This window comes from Anolis sagrei, chromosome 5 (genome assembly GCF_037176765.1).
Source record: "Anolis sagrei isolate rAnoSag1 chromosome 5, rAnoSag1.mat, whole genome shotgun sequence".
NCBI lineage: Eukaryota > Metazoa > Chordata > Lepidosauria > Squamata > Dactyloidae > Anolis > Anolis sagrei.
Genome location: NC_090025.1, coordinates 98,401,623 through 98,428,211, shown reverse-complemented (window position 1 = coordinate 98,428,211; position 26,589 = coordinate 98,401,623). Strand labels below are relative to the sequence as shown.

Here is a 26,589-nt window from a genome sequence, read left to right as displayed (position 1 = left end):
GCTCTTTGCCCCACCCCAGTCATTCCACAGATATATAAAGCCATTTTCCTAACTCCAACAGACCTCACTATCTCTGGGGATGCTTGCCATAGATGCAGGCGAAACGTCAGGAGAAAATGCCTCTAGAACATGGCCATATAGCCTGAAAAAACCCACAAGAACCTATTATTATTATTATTATTATTTACAACATTTGTCTACCGCTTTTCTCACCCTGAAGGGGACTCAAAGCGGTTTCCACATAGGTAATGGCAAAATTCAATGCCAGCACAAACAATTACAATTATACAATTACAGTTAGACATAAATCAAATTAAAATACATCCATAAACAGTAAAACAATCATTAAAACAGTAAAACGGTCTCGTCTGTCGAATTGCCGTTCCAGTCATTGTCTTTCCGAAACGCTGCATAGATTTGTTCCTACTGCCCGAAGGCCTGGTCCCAAAACCGTGTTTTTAATTTTTTCCTAAAAACCAGGAGGGAGGGAGCGAATCTTACCTCATTTGGGAGAGTATTCCATAGGCGAGGGGCCACAGCTGAGAAGGCCCTGTCTCTTGTCCCCGCGAGGCACATTTGCGCTGTTGACGAGAGCGAGAGCAGGGCCTCCCTGGATGATCTTAGATTACGAGGTGGGACATAGGGGTAGATGCGTTTGGACAAGTTTAGCCCTCCATTCGTGCCTTTACAAATTCTACAGCACTGCTGGTCACAGCTGACCCCCAGCTGGAGTGCTCAAGGGCCAAGGCTTCCCAGTTTTCAGTGTCACCATGCAGAATAATCAATACAGTTTGGGGAGTGACAGCTCTTGTGAGTCCATAGAACTGAGCCATGGCTATTAAAGAGATCTTCCTACAGATGTGAAGTGAGAAGCAGCATCATAACACCATATAAAACCATTTTCGTTCCTGGGTTCTCAATGTCATGTCCTAATTGGATCTGTCATAAAAACATGGAAAAAGTGTATTAAACTGCAATAACTTTATTTTCATGGGACATCCCGCAGGCCCCTTCTACACTGCCATATAATCTGATTCAAAGCAGATAATCTGGATTTGATATGGTAGTGTATTTTACTTACTTACTTAGGCGATCCCTTGTTGTCTGAGTAGGATAGTCTTACAAGGTCAGTGTATTGGTGGGTCCGTAGGTGACTGTGGAGCCCTATTCTTGATCTTCATCTTCTCCCACAGTGAGGGCATTGATTTCCAGGTGGAAGGCGGTCCCGGTCGGGGTTGGCTTGACGTGCCTTCCTCTTGGCACATTTCTCTCTTTCACCCTCCATTCGTGCCTCTTCAAATTCTACAGCACTGCTGGCCACAGCTGACCTTCAGCTAAAGCGCTCAAGGTCCAAGGCTTCCCAATTCTCTGTGTCTATGCCTGAGTTTTTAAGGTTGGTTTTGAGCCAGGCATGTAGCCGGGGGGGGGGGGGGGGAGGCTTGGGGGGGGGCTTCAGCCCCCCCCCCCAAATTCTCATGGTGGTTTGCGAAAAGGCCTTACTGGTGCATTATTTAAATGGTTATATTTATTCATATCATGATCTGATCACCATACTCAATCTATCCCATATGCATGAGGGTATTGGGGTAACAATACAAAAGGTTTGCTAGGGTAGACCCTCTTTCACTCAGACTCAGCCCCCCCAAAACAAACTCAGCCCCCCCCAAAAAAAAAACGAAATCCTGGCTACGGGCCTGTTTTGAGCCCATCTTTAAATCTCTTTTCCTGCCCACCAATATTCCGTTTTCCGTTCTTCAGTTCGGAGTAGAGCAACTGCTTTGGGAGACGGTGGTGAGGCATTTGGACAGTGTGGCCGGTCCAAAGGAGTTGATGGCAGAGGACCATCACTTCAATGCTGGTACACTTTGCTTCTTCCAGTATGCTGACGTTTATCCGCTTGTCTTCCCAAGAGATTTACAGGATTTTCTGGAGGCAGCGCTGATGGAATCGTTGCAGGAGTTGCATGTGATGTCTGTAGACAATCCACATTTTGCAGGCGTGTAGCAGGGTTGGGAGGACACTAGCTTTATAAACAAGCACCTTGGTATCCCTACGGATGTCCCGGTCCTCAAACACTCTCTGCTTCATTCGGGAAAAAGCCGCACTCGCAGAGCTCAGGCAGTGTTGAATTTCAGTATCAATGTTCACTCTATATTAGCATTCACTCATATTATACCTTTATTGTATATTCCCTATTCTCTCCATATATAACAAGTATGGTAGAGTATGGTAGTAGTAGCAGCAATATGATGCCACTCTAAGTTTGAATCAATTGGTTTACAGGCAGTCCCCAAGTCCTCAAACATTCTCTGTTTCATTCGGGAAAATGCTGCACTCGCAGAGCTCAGGCGGTGTTGTATTTCAGTGTCAATGTTGACTTTTGTGGAGAGGTGGCTGCCAAGGTAGTGGAAATGGTCAACATTTTCTAATGTTACACCATTAAGCTGTATTTCTGGCATTGGAGAGGGATTGGCCGGTGACTGCTGGAAGAGCACTTTGGTTTTATTTATTATTATTTATGAATTACAGTATTTCTATACCACTTTTCTCACCCCTAGGGGGACTCAAAGCGGTTTACACATAACTGACAAAACTTCAATGACATATAATGGACACTGACGTGATGCCAAACCATAACAACCACAATAATAAAACCACAATTAAACATAAATCATAATTAGACAGTACATAAGCAATCATTAAACAATAAATAATAAAAACAGTCTCGCCAGTCCTATTGTCATTCTAGTCCATGTCCTTTAAATTCTACAAACATCTACTGTCCGAAGGCCTGATCCCAAAGCCATGATTTTAATTTCTTTCTAAAAGCCAGGAGGGAGAGAGCAGATCTTACCTCATTTGGGAGTGTGTTCCATAGGTGAGGGGCCACCGCCGAGAAGGCCCCGTCTCTCATCCCCGCCAGACGCATTTGTGCAATGGACGGGAGCGAGAGCAGGGCCTCCCCGGATGAGCTTAGATTACGAGATGGGACGTAGGAGTGGATGCGTTCAGACAAGTAGGCTGGGCCAGAAAGGTATAGAGTTTTCTTGATGTTCAATGACAGGCTGAGCTTCTCATATGCTTCTGTGAAGGTGTTTAGAGTGGCATGTAGAACTTCTTCTGAATGCGCACAGACGACATTGTCATCAGCATACTGGAGTTCTATAACAGATGTTGTTGTAACCTTGGTTTTGGCTTTCAGTCTGCTGAGGTTAAACAGCTTGCCATCTGTCCGATAGATGATTTCCACTCCGGTGGGAAGCTTCCCGTCAACAAGATGAAGTATCATAGCGATTAACATGGAAAATAAGGTTGGGGCAATAACACACCCCTGTTTGGCACCTGATTCCACCTTAAATGGGTCACTTTTGGGAGTCATTACTGTCCAAGACTGTTGCCATCATGTCATCATGGAGGAGCCGCAGGATGTTCACAAATTTGTTTGGCCACCCGAGTTTTTGGAGGATGGTCCAGAGAGTGCTGCGATTCACTGTGTCGAATGACTTTGCAAGGTCAATGAATGCCATGTACAGAGGTTGGTTTTGTTCCCTGCATTTTTCTTGGAGCTGTCGTGCAGTGAAGATCATGTCCGCTGTTCCTCTGGAGGGGCGGAAGCCGTTCTGGGATTCTGGGAGGGTGTCTTCTGAGAGGGGCAGAAGGTGGTTTGCAAGGATTCTTGCGAGGATTTTCCCAGCAGAGGTTAGAAGGGAGATACCTCGATAGTTTCCACAGTCTGTTCTTACCCCCCTTTTTAAGGGTGTGATGATAGTGGCATCCTTGAAATCTGCTGGGATTTTCTCAGTCACCCACACTTTTTCTATGAGCTGGTGAAGAGTTGTTGTGTCAGCTCAGGTCATCCCTCTAGTGTAGTGGGAGACCTAAAAGTGGGAGCTTGGTTCTAACAGTTTAATATAGCAGCAGGTTGTTACCTCCAGGATTCATAATTAAACATGAGATGTAGCTAATGATTTCAAACTGTGGAAAAAATCAATATAATTTCTCTCCTTGGCAGCTCTCTGCAAATTATAATGGCAAACACATTATTTTATGAGTAGGATTTTTTTAAAGGAGAAAGTACAAAACAAAGAATTCATAAACACTAGCTATGATGGGATACTTCCTTATTTATGAAACAAACAGCTTTTGTTTTTCAATTAAAACACAAAATAGACATGCAAATGGTTGTAAGTGGTGCCTGTCTGTAAGACCTCGGAGCATGATGGGCAACTAATTTCTTGCTCACAGCTCTAATATGATCTTGAAATGCAAAGCACCCTCAATGGTCATAATTTACTGTATATTCCAGGGTACTAGATGACTTTTAGGCATGTAAAACCTTATAAAATTTTGGGGGTTGTCTAGTACGCCGGGTATAAAATTAAAATAATAATAAAATTACATACTATGGCTGCCTTGGCCTCGGGCTCCCTCTTCCTCCTCCGCGTTGGCTCATGGCGGCCTCCCAGGCAAGCTCCCCGTCCTTCCTCCCTTTCTGGCTGCCTTCCTTGCTCAGGCTCAGGCCTCTCCTTTGTTGGCAGCTGGGCCCCTGGGCTGCTTCTTGCGCTGCTCAGGCCACTCTCCTTTCTGTCCATGCCTCGCGAGAAGTGCCTCTTCTCCCACGAGACAACGTTGTCTCACGGGAGAAGAGACACTTCGTGCAAGGCCTGGACAGGAAGGAGAGTGACCTGAGGAGCACCGGAGGCCCTGAATCGCCTGAGTTTAAAAGGTGCACTTAAAATCTGATTCTGCCCCCAAAATGTGCATAGTCACATGACTGTATATCCCTGCAGCCATGGAAAACACGTGACTTCCTTCCTATACCTTGGTGTGGACTGTTCCACCACATGTTCACATTTTAAAAGCCCAAAATAGCTGACCAGAGCTGTCAAAAAATGGAGCTACAGACACACAGGTGGTTAAATGGCAGCACAATTGGAAAGCAATTACAATTAGAACCTTCTTCAACCATCCCTTTGTTTTGATCTTTAGTAAATTCAACAGAGCTTGAATTTATAGTTGGATGAAGAGAGAGAGTAAGAAATCTGATTGTATGTATATTGAGATATTCAGGACCGCATATACAATTCAGTGCATCTTAGAGATTTTTTTTAAAACTTCCTCCGGATGTCCCTTGTCCATCTTACAGACTGGTAAAATCCATTACAAAGGAAGGTGTCAGTACAGTGGGAAACCATTCCTCAAGATTGACAGGTCTGTGTCTGGACTTGCTGTTGGGTTTTATGCTGTCTGGAAGTGTCCCCACCTACTTCCTCAAGATACTAATGCAGTGGGGTCTGAAGCAGCTTCCCCTTTTGCTTTGCCTCATTTCGTTTCATGTTCTTGTAGATGGGACTAAATCTTTTAATTTCCCATAGGAATCATGTCTAGAGTGGTTAATGCAGCTGATTACAGTACTCTATATCCTCAATCCCATGGAATTGTGATGAATCCAAGACTCCAATCCACATCCTCAACAAGATCGTCAGCAAGCAGCAGCAGTGGCAGCAGCTTACAGAGCTCAACCAAATCACATTCATGTAAGAGTAATCTTCTGTTAGTGTTTGTGGCAGTGAAATTTTCCCATAGTGTGTTGCGGCAGATTGTGTCAAACACTGAAGACATGTCTATAAATGCTGAATACAGACTCACCCCCCTTGATTTATACTTTTGAATTATGTGCTGCAGGACAAAGCACATATCTATGGTTGAACTTCCCTGTCGGAAGCCTGATTGTTCTTCACAGAGAATGATCCACTTTAATGGCCTTAGTTCAATGCTATGGAGTCATGGGGGCTGTAGTTTTACAAGGCATTGAGCCTTCTCTGCCAAAGAATGTTGACGCCCCACTAAACTACAAATACCATAGCATTGAGCTGTGGCCAGGCATGTAGCTGGGAGAGGGCAGCTTGAGGGGCTTCAGCCCCCCCGAAATTCTCAGGGAGGTCCGCGAAAAGGCCTTACTGGTACATTATTTAAACTGTTATGTTTATTCATATCATGATCTGATCACCATGCTCCCATATGCATGGGGGTATTGGGACAACAATACAAAAGGTTTGCTAGTGTAGATGCTCAGCCCCCCCACCCGAATCAAACTCAGCCCCCCCCCGAATCAAACTCCGCACCCCCCAATCAAACTCAGCACCCCCCCAATCAAAATCCTGGTTACGGGCTTGGCTGTTGCCATTAAATTAGAGCCGAAGTCCTTCAAATTGGAGCTCCAGGTGCTCATGAAGCAGCTTCCCCTTTTGCTTTGGCTCAGCACTAAGATTACCATATTACACTAATCTTACTTTACTTACTTACTTACTTACTTACTTACTTAGTCGATCCCTCGGATGAGTAAGGTCGTCTTCCATGATGGGTTTCCTTGTGGATTCGTAGGTGGCTGTGGAGCCCTATACTTGACCCGCATCTTCTCCCACAGTGAAGGCATTGGTTTCCAGGTGGAAGGCGGTCCCGGTCAGGGTTGGCTTGACGCGCCTTCCTCCTGACATGTTTCTCTCTTTCACCCTCCACTCGTGCCTCCTCGAATTCTGCAGCACAGCTGGTCACAGCTGACCTCCAGCTGAAGCGCTCAAGGACCAGGGCTTCCCAGTTCTCAGTGTCTATGCCAGAGATTTTAAGGTTGGCTTTGAGGCCATCTTTAAATCTCTTTTCCTGTCCACCAACGTTCCGTTTTCCGTTCTTGAGTTCGGAGTAGAGCAATTGCTTTGGGAGACAGTGGTCACTGGTCAGGCATCCGGACAACATGGCCGGCCCAGCGGAGTTGATGGCAGAGGACCATCGCTTCAATGCTGGTGGTCTTTGCTTCTTCCAGCACGCTGACATTTGTCCGCTTGTCTTCCCAAGAGATTTGCAGGATTTTCCGGAGGCAGCACTGATGGAATCATTCCAGGAGTTGCATGTGACGTCTGTAGACAGTCCACGTCTCGCAGGCATATAGCAGGGTTGGGAGGGCAATAGCTTTATAGACAAGCACCTTGGTATCCCTACGGATGTCCCGGTCCTCAAACACTCTCTGCTTCATTCAGGAAAATGCTGCGCTCACAGAGCTCAGGCGGTGTTGTATTTCAGTGCCGATGTTGACTTTGGTAGAGAGGTGGTTGCCAATACACTAATCTAATGCCTACCTAATTTTTGTGAGGTAATTTAGCCAAAAAAGGTGTTAGATTCAAGTAAATAGGTGGTAACATTGATTTTGGGGAAGCTAAGTAAATACATCCCCCAAAACGTTTCTGGGCTCTGTATCAACTCATCAAGGGAAATGATACAGTCATGATAAAATCCTAACCATTTCCCCATGTCTTCTGAGAATCTTGAATAATACAGATATTACATTTGAAGTGTGATATTGTAGAAAATAACATTCTATGTAGCTGGGTCTCTACATAGAACTTAGTTTGTACTGGGCTTAAGAAGGCTTTATGACTCTGTAATGTGTTTTATAGCTGTCGGCTCTGTTCCTGATCCCACGCTGTCCTTCCTGGATATTGAGAAGATTTTGTTTCAGAAGGCAGTTGCCAAAGAAGATGAACTCAAAAAGGCATTTCAGACAATTGACATTGATCACACCCTGAAAGTCACAAAGGGTGAATTTAGAAGAGTCATCGAAACTTTCATGTTGCCACTGACACAGGAACAGTTTGATACTTTGCTGACAAAGGTGGGTACCTTCATGAGTATTAAGTATACTTTTCAGTTATTAGTGAGCTAAGTACACGCAGACATATAATGAAATATTACAAACTTTATTGGACTAAATACTGGTTTGAATCTGCATATATTTGCTTATGCCTACAGTGGTAACTACAAACTATTATTTAGGAGGGGTATTTTTAAAGTAAGAACCGTTTTGTTGTAGACACTAGTAGTTCAAGTGCATACCGCAACGAGGGCGTGCGTCGTGTACCGGCATGCCTCGGGAACAACTGTGTTTAGTTTCCGCTCTGTAGCTAACCTGTACGGTTCTGTTCTGTGCTTTAAAAATGATTAAGACTATCAACTCACCCTCCGCATGTGAGGTTCGCTCAGTGATACGGTTTTTGTCAGCAAGGAAACTGCCTGCTGCAGAAATTATCGACAGATTTGTGAAGTGTACGGCGATACTGTTATGAGTGAAAGCAAAGTGCGTAAGTGGGTATGACAATTCAAAGATGGCTGTGACAATGTCCATGATGAGGACCGTTCTGGTCGCCCTTCTTTAATTACAGACGATTTGATTTGATCGCACACTCAAATCTTTGGTTTTTGTGGTCCTTTGTTAGGAGTTTCGGGACCCAACGGGAGCACAGTTTCCTAAACTTTAGGTGTTCAGAAATAATGTTGTAAAGCACTGATCTCGACACGTCAAGAAATTCGTTTGAGAGACCTTGCATTTGTCACTGTTGAACTTCATTTTTTTAGTTTTGGCCAATCATCTCTCTAATTAAAAGCAATGCTAATCAGCAGACTCAAATCAAGGAAAAGCTTTATGAGAACTGCCACTCCTCTTGACATCCTTCCAACAACAGCAAGGGTATCCTCTGGGCAGCTAAATCAGGAAATCCCAACTGGATGCACCCCACCCGTGAGGGTCTTCCTCCACGGGCAAACCAAGAATGGGAAACCTGGAAGTCCCTGAAAAGACTCAGAAGTGGAGTGGGCAGATCAAAAGCCAACTTGGCAAAATGGCACTACCCAACAATGGTTCTGCAGGACCTACTGGATAATACACCAAAAAGAGACATTATTTTCATTACAGGAGACTGGAATGCCAAGGTGGGAAGTCAAATGACAACTGGGATCACAGGCAAGCATGGTCTGGGAGAACAAAATGAAGCGGGACGCAGGCTGATAGAATTCTGCCAGGAAAACTCGCTGTGTATAACGAATACTCTCTTCCAACAACCTAAAAGACGGCTTTATACATGGACCTCACCAGACGGTCAACACCGAAATCAGATTGACTACATCCTTTGCAGCCAAAGGTGGCGGACATCCATCCAGTCGGTGAAAACAAGACCTGGGGCTGACTGTAGCTCAGATCACGAACTTCTTATTGCCCAATTTAGAATAAAACTAAAGAGATCAGGGAAAATACACAGACCAGTTAGATATGATCTCACTAACATTCCTAGCGAATATACAGTGGAAGTAAAGAACAGATTTGAAGGACTAGATTTAGTAAACAGAGTCCCAGAAGAACTATGGACAGAAGTCCGCGACATTGTTCAGGAGGCGGCAACAAAGTACGTTCCAAAGAAAAAGAAAACCAAGAAGGCAAAGTGGTTGTCTGCTGAGACACTGGAAGTAGCCCAAGAAAGGAGGAAAGCAAAAGGAAACAGTGAAAAGGGGAGATATGCCCAGTTAAATGCGCAATTCCAGAGGTTAGCCAGAAGAGATAAGGAACTATTTTTAAATAAGCAATGCATGGAAGTGGAAGAAGACAACAGAATAGGAAGGACAAGAGACCTCTTCCATAAAATTGGAAACATTGGAGGTAAATTTCAGGCAAAAATTGGTATGATAAGAAACAAAGATGGCAGGGACCTAACAGAAGCTGAAGAGATCAAGAGAAGGTGGCGAGACTATACAGAAGATCTGTATAGGAAGGATAACAATATCGAGGATAGCTTTGACAGTGTGGTGAGTGAATTTGAACCAGACATCCTGAGGAGTGAGGTTGAATGGGCCTTAAGAAGCATTGCTAACAACAAGGCAGCAGGAGATGATGGGATCCCAGCTGAACTGTTTAAAATCTTAAAAGATGATGCTGTCAAGGTGATGCATGCCATTTGCCAGCAAATATGGAAAACACAAGAATGGCCATCAGACTGGAAAAAATCAACTTATATCCCCATACCAAAAAAGGGAAATGCGAAAGACTGCTCAAACTTCCGTACAGTGGCCCTTATTTCTCATGCCAGTAAGGTAATGCTCAAGATCCTGCAAGGAAGACTCCAGCAATACATGGAGCGAGAGTTGCCAGATGTTCAAGCTGGGTTTAGAAAAGGCAGAGGAACGAGAGACCAGATTGCCAATATCCGCTGGATAATGGAGAAAGGCAGGGAGTTTCAGAAAAACATCTACTTCTGCTTCATTGACTATTCTAAAGCCTTTGACTGTGTGGATCATAATAAATTGTGGCAAGTTCTTGGTGGGATGGGCATCCCAAGCCACCTTGTCTCTCTCCTGAGGAATCTGTACAAGGACCAAGTAGCAACAGTCAGAACTGACCACGGAACAACAGACTGGTTCAAGATTGGGAAAGGCGTACAGCAAGGTTGCATACTGTCACCCAACCTTTTTAACTTGTATGCAGAACACATCATGCGATGTGCGGGGCTGGATGAATGCAAAGCTGGGGTGAAAATTGCTGGAAGAAACATTAACAACCTCAGATATGCAGATGACACCACTCTGATGGCCGAAAGCGAGGAGGAGCTGAGGAGCCTTCTAATCAAGGTGAAAGAAGAAAGCGCAAAAGCCGGGTTGCAGCTAAACGTCAAAAAAACCAAGATTATGGCAACAAGAATGATTGACAACTGGAAAATAGAGGGAGAAACCGTGGAGGCCGTGACAGACTTTGTATTTCTAGGTGCAAAGATTACTGCAGATGCAGATTGTAGCCAGGAAATCAGAAGACGCTTACTTCTTGGGAGGAGAGCAATGTCCAGTCTCGATAAAATAGTAAAGAGTAGAGACATCAGACTGGCAACAAAGATCCGCCTAGTCAAAGCCATGGTATTCCCTGTAGTCACCTACGGATGTGAGAGCTGGACCTTAGGGAAGGCTGAGCGAAGGAAGATCGATGCTTTTGAGCTGTGGTGTAGGAGGAAAGTGCTGAGAGTGCCTTGGACTGCGAGAAGATCCAACCAGTCCATCCTCCAGGAAATAAAGCCCGACTGCTCATTGGAGGGAAGGATACTAGAGACAAAGTTGAAGTACTTTGGCCACATCATGAGGAGACAGGAAAGCCTAGAGAAGACAATTATGCTGGGGAAAGTGGAAGGTAAAAGGAAGAGGGGCCGACCAAGGGCAAGATGGATGGATGGCATCCTTGAAGTGACTGGACTGACCTTGAGGGAGCTGGGGGTGGTAACGGCCGACAGGGAGCTCTGGCGTAGGCTGGTCCATGAGGTCACGAAGAGTCGGAGATGACTGAACGAATGAACAACAACAACAATGGTTCTCAACCTGGGGTCCCCAGATGTTTTTGGCCTACCACTCCCAGAAATCCCAGCCAGTTACCAGCTGTTAGGATTTCTGAGAGTTGAAGGCCAAAAACATCTGGGGACCCCAGGTTGAGAACCACTGAGCTAGAAGAATCCCATACCTTGTGTGACTGTGGAGCAGAACAGACAACTCCACATCTGTATGCTTGCCCACTATGCTGTGTCTCATGTACAGAGGAGGAATTGTTAGAGGCTGGGAAGATCAAAAGACAACCTGACAAAATGGCACTACCTAAAAGAATCCCACACCTTATGTGATTGTGGAGCAGAACAGACAACTCCACATCTGTATGCTTGCACTATGCCCTGCCTCATGTACAGAGGAGGAATTGTTGGAGGCTGGGAAGATCAAAAGACAACCTGACAAAATGGCACTACCTAAAAGAATCCCACACCTTATGTGACTGTGGAGCAGAACAGACAACTTCACATCTGTATGCTTGTCCACTGTGCCCTGCCTCATGTACAGAGGAGGAATTGTTGGAGGCTACAGACAATGCCGTTACTGTTGCCTGTTTTTGGTCAAAAGATAATTAGCCGCCTGCACACTTTCTATTTTATCAGTTTTATACTAATTTATACTAATTTATGCAATGCTTTTGATACAAAATAAATACATTTCTCTAATCTGTTAAGATTGTTTTGAATTCAGTGTGAACATATATTCCCATTCAAAGCAGATAACGTCGGATTTTACTCAGCTGTGTTGAAGGGACCCCAGGTACTGTTACATGCATGTTATACAAAATAAAAAGTATAGGATTCACTTGCAACTCTGCCCAGAGAAGTTTATCTATTAAAACTCAAGATGTGACTATGTTGTAGAATTAATGTAGTTTGATATCACTTTGCCTGCCATAGTTCAGTGGAATGGCATCATGGAGGTTATAGTTTTACAATATCTTTAGCCTTCTCTGTTAAAGAGTGCCGATGTCTCACCAAACAACAAATCCAAGGATTCCATCATACAGAGCCATGGCTGCTAAAGAAAAAGATCTTGGAGTCCTCGTGGACAACAAGTTAAACATGAGCCAACAATGTGATGTGGCGGCAAAAAAAGCCAATGGGATTTTGGCCTGCATCAATAGGAGCATAGTGTCTAGATCTAGGGAAGTCGTGCTACCCCTCTATTCTGCTTTGGTTAGACCACACCTGGAATATTGTGTCCAATTCTGGGCACTACAATTCAAGAGAGATATTGACAAGCTGGAATGTGTCCAGAGGAGAGCGACTAAAATGATAAAAGGTCTGGAGAACAAGCCCTATGAGGAGCGGCTTAAGGAGCTGGGCATGTTTAGCCTGAAGAAGAGAAGGCTGAGAGGGGATTTGATAGCTATGTATAAATATGTGAGAGGAAGCCACAGGAAGGAGGGAGCAAGCTTGTTTTCTGCTTCCTTGGAGACTAGGACGCGGAACAATGGCTTCAAACTACAAGAGAGGAGATTCCATCTGAACATGAGGAAGAACTTCCTGACTGTTGAGAGCCGTTCAGCAGTGGAACTCTCTGCCCCGGAGTGTGGTGGAGGCTCCTTCTTTGGAAGCTTTTAAACAGAGGCTGGATGGCCATCTGTAGGGGTGATTTGAATGCAATATTCCTGCTTCTTGGCAGGGGGTTGGACTGGATGGCCCTTGAGGTCTCTTCCAACTCTTTGATTCTATGATTCTATGATTCTATGATTCTATGAAAATAGCACCAAACTGCATTAAGTCTGCAATGTAGAAGCATCTTCAGTAACTAGGTAATGAGGGCTTTAGTAAGAGATGCCAGCAAGAGGTCATTGGTAACTCTGAAGGAGCTGGTGAGAGAGAAATAACTAACTATGGAACAGCTGTGAGTACATAAGACAAGATTTTCTCTGTGGCAGCACTCAGTTGTAAAACTCCCTCCCAGACGACTTCAGCCAGCTCCATCCCAACAGAGTTAGCAGCTGATTGGCAAGTTGACTTTGGTACTTAAAACTAGTTTTAGTGGTTGGTTTTTGGAATTGTTGTCATTTGTTTTTAACGATGATGGATGTTAAAAAGGTTTTTTAAAATTCTTTTTATTTGTTATGCATTGCCTCGGGAGCTCTGACAAGTTGGGAAGTGATAAATAAATGCTTAAATGGGTTTATAATGTAAAATGCAAAGAAATCTGAACACAAGAGATCACATGTTACATTCTCTGTCAAATAATGGAGACAACACAATGATTTATTTTTATGAAGGACATGCCTTGAAAGAGCATTCATATGACATGTCTTTGTATTTGAAACAGATTCCTGGCAGTAACCAAGTTTGTGTTCCCTATCTTGAGTTCTTGTCGAGATTTGCTAAGCCACTCGATCTCATCAGTATGAAGTAAGAACTTTCCTATGATTTTATCTATTTCTGTTTTGAGGTCCATATAGTAACGGTAGAAGTACACCACTGAAATAATAGTTCCTCTTCTCCTTGTGCCTTCATATTCGATTTTCCCCATGCCATGATTTTATCAGAAAATATTTTCCCCACCTCTGAATGTAGTTTTTCTTATTTCTTTACTTGTAGGCTGGCTCTATAGTGTAGAATTAATGCAGTGTATAAATTAAGATTAACAAAAGGAGAAATAAAGGAAGATCTGCTTGATAATACATGTAAACAACGTATCAGCTTTATATGTATAAGTAATTGCACATTCAAAGCACCAGACAACTAAGAAAGATTGTGGACAAACAACTGGAAAATCTATATAAATAAAATGTAATGTTCGTTTGTGGGATTAACATAACTCAAAAACCACTGAAGCAATTGACAATACACCTATCAGGCCAATGAGTGACCATCACTCATAAAAACACTGAAAAACAGAGCACAAGAGACTTAAAAAGCCAAAAAACCAAAAATTACATTACAACGCATGCACAAAACAACACACACCCACACATACACAAATATATACACACACTTATACACAGACTGGGCCACAGCAACGTGTGGCAGGGGACGGCTAGTATATTATAACAATTATATGCAGTCGATGAAATTAGAATAAGTAAATGTAATAGGACTGACAGAGCTGAATTTCAGTAACCCTATATGAATGATGTTGGGAGGCATCTACAGATTTGGAAATAAATAACTTACCTGTTCAAACATATATCTCCCTATGAACTGGTGGGAGCTGAGAGGCCCTGCTCTTGGTCCCATCTCCTGATCTTGGTCCCACACCCTTCACTATAGAGACTGGTGGGAACGAGAGATGGGGCCTTCTCAGTGGTTGCCTCTTGGTTGTGGAATTCCCTGCCCAGTGACATCAGACTGGCCCCCTCCCTCCTGGTTTTCAGGAAAACAGTGAAAACACGTCTATGGAATCAGGCATTTGTATAGTGCAATAGAGAACTGGTATAATTGTAGCAACACAATTGTCGACACCTGGACTAAGTATCACGGTTTTAACAGATTTATGGTATTTATGTTTTATTTTGTTTTATGTAAGTGCTATATTGTATTTTTCTTGTTATATATATGGCATTGAATATTGCCATACTGTAAGCCACTCCGAGTCCCCTTCGAGGTGAGAGGAGCGGGATATAAATATAGTAAAATAAATAAATAAATAAATAAACAAATAATGTAATTTATTTATTTGTCGTGTCAGATCAACCAGTCAATTATGTCACATTTCTAACAGAACAAAGCAAACAAACAGGCAAAATACAAAATTTGTGAGTTTAGTAGTTGATCAAATGTACTTTGACCAGTATCTGGCCACTTAGAGTGCTTCTGGTGTTGCTGCAAGAATGTCCTCCATGGTGCATGTAGCAGGGCTCAGGTTGCATTGCAGCAGGTGGTCAGTGGTTTGCTCTTCTCCACACGTGCATGTCGTGGATTCAACTTTGTAGCCCCATTTCTTGAGGTTGGTTCTGCATCTTGTGGTGCCAGAGCGCAGTCTGTTCAGCGCCTTCCAAGTTGCCCAGTTTTCTGTGTGCCCAGGGGGGAGTCTCTCATTTGGTATCAGCCATTGGTTGAGGTTCTGGGTTTGAGCCTTTCACTTTTGGACTCTCGCTTGCTGAGATGTTCCAGCGAGTGCCTCTGTAGATCTTAGAAAACTATTTCTAGATTTAAGTCGTTAACATGCTGGCTGATACCCAAACAGGGGAGATGTCTCTGCCTTTGTCCTTTCAAGGCTATTTGCTGCTACTTCCCGGCGGATGTCAGGTGGTGCAATACCGGCTAAGCAGTGTAATTTCTCCAGTGGTGTAGGGCGCAGACACCCCGTGATAATGCGGCATGTCTCATTAAGAGCCACATCCACTGTTTTAGCATAGTGAGATGTGTTCCACACTGGGCATGCGTACTCAGCAGCAGAGTAGCATAGCTCAAGGGCAGATGTCTTCACTGTGTCTGGTTGTGATCCCCAGGTTGTGCCAGTCAGCTTTCGTATGGTATTGTTTCTAGCACCCACTTTTTGCTTGATGTTCAGGCAGTGCTTCTTGTAGGTAAGAACACGGTCCAGAGTGACTTCCAGGTATTTGGGTGCGCTGCAATGCTCCAGTGAGATTCCTTCCCAGGTAATCCTCAGAGCTCGGGATGCTTGTCTGTTCTTAAGGTGAAAGGCACATGTCTGTGTTTTAGATGGGTTGGGGATCAGCTGGTTTTCCCTGTAATAGGCGGTAAGAGCACCTAGAGCTTCAGAGAGTTTCTGTTCAACCATCTCAAAGCTCCCTGCTTGAGCGGTGATGGCACGATCATCAGCATGGATGAAACTCTCTGCCCCTTCTGGCAGTGGCTGGTCATTTGTCTAGATGTTGAACATGGATGGAGCAAGCACGCTCCCCTGAGGCAGGTCGTTCTATCTCCAGTGGCCTCCAGTGGCCTCCACCTGGATAATGGAACCTCCCCCCCCCCCCAAAAAAAAAGAGTGCTGATACTTCTCTAGATACCTCAGTTGATCTGAATCATCCTTATGCCAGTGGCATTGTATCATGACAATTGGTCAACTCATCTCTGTGCCAAGGATGACCTGCAAGAATACCAGTCAAGGAAAACTTTTTATACTGCTAGATTTGATCAAGAGTAGGTCAAATGACACACTCGAATTCCTTCAAAATTCCATAGACAGGAAGTCACAATTAACACGTGTATTGCTATTGGCAACTTTGCAATACTCTGTACACCAAAGCTGGCATGTGGGTGCAAAACCTAATCACATTTGTGAGATATTGTTCAGTTTCCAGAGCGGGGGAAAAAACCTCTTTATTTTAGCAAGAACAACATAAAGACATATGGTATCATGAAAACAAACTTATTAGGATATTAATTTTCACAGACTAGAGTCAATTCTGTTGGGTGCCTGTTGATTTAAAATATATGTTTATCTGTTACCGGAGCATGATAGATACTGCTGCTGTTTCTGTGTTTCTTCCTTAAATATTTAAATAAATGTCTTTAGGACTGTGTTCTCATCTGAGTTAAAAACCCTGTGGCCTTTTTAAAGCAAATGTTTTGAGCTGTAGATGTATGTGTACAAACAAACAAAGGAACAAACTTAAACCCAGAGCTTTGTTAGGGCTGAGGGCAAACAAATAGGTTCTCAGAGTGTTGTTGCTTATTCATTCAGTCACCTCCAACTCTTCGTGACTTCATGGACCAGCACAGGCCAGAGCTCCCGGTCAACCATCACCACCCCCAGCTCCTTCAGAGTCAAGCCAATCACTTCAAGGATACCATCCTGCCCTTGATCGGCCCCTCTTCCTTTTTCCTTCCATTTCCCCCAGCATCATTGTCTTCTCTAAGCTTTCCTGTCTTCTCATGATGTGGCCAAAGTACTAATAATATCCTTCCCTCCAATGAGAAGTTGGTCTTTATTTCCTCAAGTATGGACTGGTTGGATCTTCTCGCGATCCAAGACACTCTCAGAATTTTCCTCCAACACTACAGTTCAAAAGCATCTATATTCCGTCACTCAACCTTCCCTATGGTCCAGCTCTCACATCCATACCTGAACTGTCTAACCTGGATTGAATAAGGGACTGGACAATCAATGGCCACATCTGTATCTTGTGTGTCCCATTTCTTTAGGGAAATGCAATTATAGGGCTTGGGGTAACTGGATCCAACTGGATACTGAATATAATAATAATAATAATAATAATAATAATAATAATAATAATAAATGGACGAACTGATTTTTGCTGTAATTTGTATGAATTGTATGAAGTGCATTTTAATGTATTTTATATTGATGGCCTATAATGTTTGTCTTATTGTATTGAATTTTATGTTGTTAGCTGGCCTGAGTCCTGCCCCGGAGTTGAGAAGACCGGGGTATAAAAACTCCAAATAAATAAATAAATAATACCCCGTCTCCATCTCCCCCAAGGGGACTCGGGGTGGCTTACATAAAACCATGCCCATCAATACAGTAAACACAATATAACACAAAACACAACAGAAAATAAGAAAATAAATTACATAAAATGCATAAGCAATATCAATAAGCGACACAGCAGCATAAAAAGCACAAATAATCACACTGGGCAGGGCCAAATTCAAAGATAAAAATTTAAAACACTGGGAGATAGGACAAAGTAAAAATAAGGGAGGGGATCCAAGGATGAGGTAGGATTTAATTGCACGGACCATAAAATAAAGTGCTTCTGGGGTCATTCTATGCAGAATTTGGCCAGGGAGTATCTTACATTCAATCATTGAAGGCACATTGGAATTACCAAGTTTTCAGGCTCCTCCTGAAGATTGACAGGGTGGGGGCTTGCCTAATATCTCTGGGGAGCGAATGCCAGAACTGGGGGGCCACCACAGAGAAGTCCCTCTCTCTCGTGCCGACAAGTCGCACTTGTGATGAGGGTGGGGGTGAGAGAAGAGCCTCTCCGAAAAATTGAAAAGGTTGCGTCGGTGCGTAGACGGAAATATGGTCACGCAGGTAGGTGGGTCCTAAACCGTTCAGGGCTTTGTAGGTCAGAACTTGCACCTTGAATTGGAACTGGAAAATAAACGGCAGCCAGTGGAGGATTAAACAGGAGGGTTGACCGCTCTCTGTAATTCGCACCAGTTAGTAATCTGACTGCCGCCCGTTGGACCAGTTGGAATTTCTGGGCCGTCTTCAAGGGCAGCCCCACGTAGAGTGCATTGCGGTAGTCCAATCTAGAGGTAACTAAGGCATGGATCACCGTGGCCAAATCCGACTTCACGAGATATGGTCGCAGCTGGCACACTAGCTTCAATTGTGCCAAGGCCCTCCCAGCCACCGCCGACACCTGAACTTCAAGCGTCAGCACTGAATCCAGGAGGACACCCAAGCTGCGGACCTGTGATTTCAGGGGGAGTGCAACCCCGTCAAGCACAGGTTGCCACCATGAAGGATACTGATTTTCACCCCACCTTGCTAGTCTAATTTAATTAATTAATTAAAAACTTTTATATCCTGATCTTCTCTTCATCTATAGAGGGACTCAGACCGGGACTTCGATTGTCAGATGCATCAGTAAATGAAATACTAGAAGGCCTCCTTCTTTCTTGCTTCTTTTAATTTATCTGTCTTCATCCTACTGCTGCTGCCATCTCTTGCTAGATCTATAGCCTCCAAATGTTGACTCTCATGCATATGTTGATAGTAAGATAGGTTTTGCTGGCCCTTCTGGTTAATTTACTATTATTATGATTGTGATTATAGGTCAAGGAATCTTGGAGAGACCCGAACAAGAACACTGAGTCAGCTGGAATGCCTCTTACGGGAAAAGGTGCTGTATCACAAGTAACTCTGATCTTAGAGAGCGGTCTACAGGTTTTCTAGCCCTGATGGCTAGTTAGTTAGAATCATAGAGTTGGAAGAGACCACATGGGCCGTCCAGTCCAACCATCTGCCAAGCAAGAAAAGCACAATCAGAGCACCCCTGACAGATGGTCATCCAGCCTCTGTTTAAAAGCCTCCAAGGAAGGAGCTTCCACCACACTCTGAGGCAAAAAGTTTCACTGTTGAACAGCTCTTAGGGTTAGGAAGTTCTTCCTAATGTTCAGGTGGAATCTTCTTTCTGTAATTTAAACCCATTGCTCTGACTCCAAGTCTTCAGGGCAGCAGAAAACAAGCCTGCTCCCTCCTCCTTGATGACAGCCTTTGAGATATTTCAACATGGCGTTCATGTCTCCTCTCAACCTCCTCTTCTACAGACTAAACATAGCTGCTCCCCATAAGGCATGGTTTCCAGACCTTTGGTCATTTTAGTCACCCTCCTCAAGACATATTCCAGCTTGAAAACAATAAAAGCTGCATTAAAATTGCCACTATACTTGTTGCAAAGAGCTCTTTCCCTCAGCATTTCTGTATGTGCTGACTTTAGAGATGCTCAGAAGCAATGGGAAAGAATCTAAGGTCTAGACCAGGGATGAGATTAATAGAGCTTTCCAGATATTATTGAATTACCCTTTCTAGCATTCGACACTGTTTGTGCTAACTCGGACTGATGGGAGTTGCAATTCAGTGACAGACATGGGAGCCACATTGTCTCCCATGTCTAATTTAGAGTCAGAGGAAAGGCAAGTGTCTGTCTCTCTTCCCACCTCTCTTCTCTTCCAGTTTGCATGAAAGTATATTATTTTTTATTTTTTTATTGAAAACAAAATAACATATTTGAACAGACAATAAATGTTTATTGTAGGTTTACATTATGATAATGTAATATATGGGGAGATGGTAGCGGGGTACAAATAAATGATGATGATGATGATGATGATGATGATGATTATTATTATTATTTGTTAATGTCCCTACTTGAAGTTCCACACTTTACACTGGCCCGCACTTTACACCAGCATATGATCTACCTCAACATGTGTTATGACAGTATTTCCTGCCCAGTTTACTGTATTGTTGCACTTTCCTGCGCTCCTGTAAAAATGTATTGCACTCATTGAATCTGTACCTCAGCTATGTTTCTTTCAGCCATATTGTTTTTATATTGCTTTCAATTGTTTTTATATTGCTTTCAATTGTGTTGTATTTGTTTTATCTGATGTTTTAATTTGGTTAAAGTGTTTTACTTGTGTATTTTAATTGTAATTTTGGGTTTCTCCCTTGTAAGCCACCCCGAGTCCCCAGGAGAGATGTTTGACAGGTATAAAAATAAAATAATAATAATAATAATAATAATTATTATTATTATTATTATTATTATTTGCCCAGAGTCCCCTTTGGGGTGAGAAGGGCGGAATATGAGTACTTTAAATAAACAAACAAACAAATAAATAATGTATTGCACTCAGTGAGCCTGTACCTCAGCTATGTTTTTTTTCTCAGCCATATTGTTTTGATGTCGTTTACAATTGTGGTTGTTTTTATATCTTATCTGATGTTTTTAATCAGTTGTGTTTTATTTGTAATTTTCGTGCTTGTCCCTTGTAAGCCACCCCGAGTCCCCTAGGGGAGATGGTGGGCAGGGTATAAAAATAAAATTATTACTATAATTTAGCAAAATGGCATAGTAGTTTTACATATGAGAGCAAGTAAAGAGAGGGGCCATGAAGGCAGTTCCATCTTGCCTCCAGTGTCATCAGTTGGGAACCCCCCTCCCCCCCAGTACCAACCGCTGTTCTCAGATCAGAGTAAAGAGAGGGGTCAGGAAGACAGTTCCATCTTGTCTCCAGTGTCATCAGTTGGGAACCCCCCTTCCTCCAACAACAACCGCTGTTCTGAGATCAGAGTGAAGAGAGGGGCCAGGAAGGCAGTTCCATCTTGTCTCCTGCACTGTGCTTATAATCTAATATAATGTAATGTAATGTAATGGCGCTCCATGCAGTCATACCGGCCACATGACCTTGGAGGTGTCTACGGACAACGCTGGCTCTTCGGCTTAGAAATGGAGATGAGCACCACGCCCCAGAGTCAGACATGACTGGACTTTATGTCAGGGGACTACCTTTACCTTTACCTAATGTAATGTAATATATTGTATATACATATAATATTGATGATATTATAATGTAATACAATAATTACTACTACTAATGATATTATAATTATATATATAAAATGATATTATAATTATATATTTTATATTAAATGTAATATTACTAATATTACAGTATATTGTTATATATAATACAATGTAATATATAATATTAATATTGTGCTATGATAATAATATATATTGTATTTACTTTTTACTTGTAAGCCACTTTGAGTCCCCTTCGGGGTGAGAAGAGCAGCATATAAATGTCGTAAATAAAATAAATAAATAACGTATTTCTATATTATCCATTCACAGTCTTTACAGATTTGTTCATATTACATTTTTTTCTCCCCCCCTTCTCCCACTATATTTCCCTACCCCTCCCACCACTTTTCTCTCTATATCTTTATTTTTAACCACGAACACAACCTTTTTAAAAGAAGATTACTCTTTTGAGCTTTTTACATTGCCTTAGAACTGTGGAAAGAAATGCGGCTAGGATTATGTGAACATCCAGACATAGGCCCAAGAAAGGTTTACTGGGAATACCACATGCTTCACACTGGACTTTGCTCATCTTGAATGCCTCATTCATTCACCAAAGCAATCCAAGTTGGCATTGACCCTCCAGATCTGGTATTCAGTAGGAAATGAATTTGTACGTGCAGCTTCCATGGAGAAGAATAGGGTGATCCTGGCTGCCAGGATTTAGTCACTCTGGCACATGCACTCTGTGTGCCATCACCCCCACATGTGTCTATTGGATGCAACTGCCAGCATCTTTTACTGGTGAAGGGTGTCTTTATCCATCATTCCAGACAGTGTGAGACATTCATGTATCACAGAGCTGTCAGGACAGATTGCTTCCGAGATGGTCTTTCCTCACTGCTTATCAGTCATCATGCAAAGATAGTTTTTACTGCTGCCATCGCTTTTCTTCAGTTTGGCTATATATACATTGCTAACAGGAGAGTCACACTTCCATTTCTACACTATAAATGAAACAGCCAAGTTATTTTTCAGCTGTAACATTTATGAATGGAAAATATCCCCTGTAGTTCCAATTAAGCTTCCAGAAAATTTAATTTATAAGGGTTTGCATTTATTTATTTATTTGATTAAGGCAGCCTGAAATAAAATGCATCGGCATCAGTTAGCAATCTATAAAAAGAATAGAAGTAGAAGGAAAGCAAAGATGGAGGGTAGTCAGAACTGGGATTTGGATGATCCTGTATCTTCCTCACTTGCAAAATGTCAACATTAATTACTCATAGAGCAATTAATTGTCAGCATCTAGACATGCATCATACAGATGCATGTTTATGTTGGTTGCTGAGATTGGGCAGTGAAACTACAGTTGAGCACTCAATTCTGTGTTTCAGTTGACGGCTGAATGTAGGACCACATATGAACGTCATGCAAACCCTAAAGTGCAGCACAATAACAGGAAATCTGTTAAGGTTTACTTTATAATATCACTAGCTGTCCCCTGCCACGTGTTGCTGTGGCCCAGTCTGGTGATCTGGAAAATAAAGTAATGGTTTCTAATAAATGTAATTTCTCCTTGTGGGTAAACAGTATTTCTTGTTGTTTCTTTGTCAGTGTTGATGTGGAGATTGTCTGGTTTGCCTACTTTGGAATATGCTACATATCATTGTCCTTATTTACAGGTCCCTTTCAAATCTATGATACTATACCTGTGTGTGTGTGAATCATATCTATCTACCTATATGTATGGCTGGATGGTTCTTTGTCAGGAGGGCTTTGATTAGATTTTCTTGCCTTGATGAAGAGAGTTAGACTGGATGGGGTTAAGTATTTTCTGTTGGTCATGGGGGTTCTGTGTGGGAAATTTGCTGCAATTCTGTCATTTGTGGGGTTCAGAATGCTCTTTGATTGTAGGTGAACTATAAATCCCAGTAACTACAACTCTCAAATGTCAAGGTCTATTTCCCCCAAAGTCCATCTGTGTTTGGGCATATGGAATATTTGTGCCAAGTTTGGTCCAGATCCATAATTGTTTGAGTCCACAGTGGTCTCTGGATGTAGGTGAACTACAACTCCCAAACTCAAGGTCAATGCCCACCAAACCCTTCTAGTGTTTTCTGTTGGTCATGGGAGTTTGTGTGCCACATTTGGTTCAGTTCCATCATTGGTGTTCAGAATACTCTTTGATTGTAGGTGAACGATAAATCCCAGCAACTACAACTCCCAAATGTCAAGATTCTATTCTCCCCAAACTCCATCAGTGTACACATTTGGGCATATTGAGTATTTGTGCCAAGTTTGATCTAGATCTATCATTGTTTGAGTCCACAGTGCTCTCTGGATGTAAGTGAAGTACAACTCCTAAAGGTCAATGCCCACCAAACCCAGCATTTTTTGTTGGTCATGGGAGTTCTCTGTGCCAAGTTTGGTTCAATTCCATAATTGGTGGAGTTCAGAATGCTCTTTGATTGTAGGTGAACTATAAATCCCAGCAACTACAACTCCCAAATGTCAAGGTCTGTTTCCCCCAAACTCCACCAGTGTTCACATTTGGGCATATTGAGTATTCGTGCCAAGATTCCCCCCAAACTCTACCAGTGCTTAGGCATATTGAGTATTTGTGCCAAGTTTGGTCCAGATCCATCATTGTTTGAGTCCACAGTGCTCTCTGGATGTAGGTGAACTACAACTCCAAAAATCAAGGTGAATGCCCAACAATGCCTTCCAGTATTTTCTGTTGGGCATGGGAGTTCTGTGTGCCAAATTTGGCTCAATACCATCATTGGTGGAGGTCAGAATGCTCTTTGATTGTAGGTGAACTATAAATCCCACCAGCTACAACTCCCAAATGACAAAATCAGTCCCCCCACCCCACTCCACCAGTATTCAAATGTGGTTGTATTGGGTATTTGGGCCAAATTTGATCCACTGAATTAAAATACATCTTATATATCTGGGTTGTTGTAGGCTTTTCCGGGCTATATGGCCATGTTCTAGAGGCATTTTCTCCTGACGTTTCGCCTGCATCTATGGCAAGCATCCTCAGAGGTAGTGAGGACAGAGGTAGTGATACCTTACATATCAGTTATTTACATGATGATTCCTAACAGTAACAAAATTGCAGTTATGAAGTAGCAATGAAAATAATTTCATAGTTGGGGGTCAGCACAACATATAGAACTGTATTAAGGGGCCGCGGCATCGGAAAGGTTGAGAACCACTGTGGTAAGGGCAGTCCTGTGTGCTTTCAAAAACAAGTGAGTGTTTTCAGAAGCCCACTTTATGTGGCTACTGACCACAATACATAGCTCAGACTCAGCTGCCTGTCTGTGCAGGTCTGATTTAAGATCTGCCTTCACTTTTATTCTTTCCAAAGATCAGCAGGAGGGATCTAATTAGCATTATGCCAACAAGGCCTTTGCAGATGCAATAAACAACAGAATGTTAAGGAGTAAATATCTTTCTGCCAACATAAGGCCTCTTTAAATTGCCAGCGCAACATAAAACAGGCTGAGATTAAATTGGAACAAGGAAGAAACAAAAGGGGGAAGTATCAGAAGAGAAAGAGAGAGAGCAAATGGGCGTATCAGATCTTTACCGCCATCACTCACTCCATTTTTTCATCACCCCCACCCCCCATAACCAGATTTCCCCCTTAATCTCTCTCCACCCCCACCCCCTTCCATTTTATGTTTATGACAATTTCAAAATAATCTAATTCTTTCCTATCTGGTTTGGCCCATCTTTACCAGCTGGTAAATAGGAAGCGTTCGCTGTAGGAAGCCAATCCTCCGCAGAGTGTAAACAGATGGAATCAATATAAAGTGACAAGTTAGACTGTGCTACTGAGAGTATGGAGCCAAAACCAAGAACATAACAGTCTCCGTACTTATTTGGTTCCAATTCATTTGGTGCTGAATAGCACTTCATATATGCACAGCTGTGCCCTTCCAGAGTTTGGGTCTGTGTTTTTGCATGCACGTGCATCTTCCTTTTAGCCTTCACGGTGACAATGGCAAAAACGGTATAAGAGAACATATCCTCTTAGCACATATAAGAGCTAAGAGGATAAACAGTATATTTACTGCTTAGAAACATTATTTTCTTTTTCCATTAATTTAATGAAAACGGAAGAAAGCCCTTCGCTCTTGTGATGGTTTGTGTAGAAGAGGAAATTTCAGCAGATACTCTTCTCACCCAGTTGCATGACAGTGAAATTCCCTTTTTAGGATAACGATTAAAGATACTGGAGCTTGCATGAGTGTTCACTTTGGCAACCTTAATTAGGAAGCTTTAACATTCATATATATTGAATACCGTTCTATCTATATAAATAAAAATGTGGGATTAACATAGCTCAAAAACAATTGGACGAATTGAAGGTAGTCAGTTGAAACATTCACACCTAGCTCCAGCAGAGAAGAGCTCTTTGCCCCACCCCAGCCATTCCACAGATATATAAACCCATTTTGCTAATTCCAACAGACCTCACTACCTCTGAGGATGCTTGCCATAGATGCAGGCGAAATGTCAGGAGAAAATGCCTCTAGAACATGGCCATATAGCCCGAAAAAACCCACAAGAACCTAATTGGATGAATTGCCGCCAAATTTGGCCACAAGACATTTACTAACCCAAGGAGTGACTATCACTCACAAAAAATGATTTTGTCATTTGGGAGTTGTAGTTGCTGGGATTTATAGTTCACCTACAATCCAAGAGCATTTTGAACTCCACTAATGGTGGAATTGAATCAAACGTGGCACACAGGACTCCCATGACTAACAGAAACACTAGAAGGGTTTAGTGGGCATTGATCTTGAGTTTGGGAGTTGTAGTTCACCTACATCCAGAGAGCACTGTGGACTCAAATGATGGATCTGGACCAAACTTGGCATGGATACTCAGTATGCCCAAATGTGAACACTGGTGGAGTTTGGGGAAAATAGACCTTGATATTTGGGAGTTGTAGTTGCTGGGATTTATAGTTCACCTACAATCAAAGAGTATTCTGAACCCCACCAACGATAGAATTGGGACAAACTTCCCACACAGAACCCCCATGACCAACAGAAAATACTGTGTTTCTGATGGTCTTCAGTGATCCCTCTGACACCCCCTCGTGACCCCCTCAGGGGTCCCGACCCCCAGGTTGAGAAACACTGGACTAGGGTTTTGTTCCTTTAACTTTGCCATGTATTGTATTTTTATCAACCTTATAACAGACCTTCATGATGGAATCAACATAAACTAAGGGAGAGATGCTCTCATTTTTGTAATTCCAAGGAATAATAATAATAATAATAATAATAATAATAATAATAATAATAATACAGTGAGCATTCTCCATCCCACAAAAGAATGGATGGCTCTTGCACAGTTGTATGTACATGTGTCGTCTTTCTCTGATGGGGAACAGATCAAACATTAAAGTTTAGCTTAGCTTCCAAAATTGGTGT

The 26,589-nt window shown here is 42.6% G+C and overlaps 1 protein-coding gene across 1 annotated transcript in view; it reads left to right on the top strand.

The window, feature by feature from the left end:
* Positions 1-5,379: 5,379 nt before the first annotated feature.
* EFCAB6 (EF-hand calcium binding domain 6) overlaps positions 5,380-26,589 on the top strand; it is a 195,047-nt gene continuing 173,837 nt past the window's right edge. Inside the window, exons 1-4 of the mRNA XM_060778167.2 lie at positions 5,380-5,537; positions 7,452-7,666; positions 13,474-13,556; positions 18,871-18,937. Of these exons, the coding sequence (XP_060634150.2) occupies positions 5,381-5,537; positions 7,452-7,666; positions 13,474-13,556; positions 18,871-18,937 (522 nt within the window). The 5' untranslated portion in view covers position 5,380. The remainder of the gene's footprint in view (positions 5,538-7,451; positions 7,667-13,473; positions 13,557-18,870; positions 18,938-26,589) is intronic.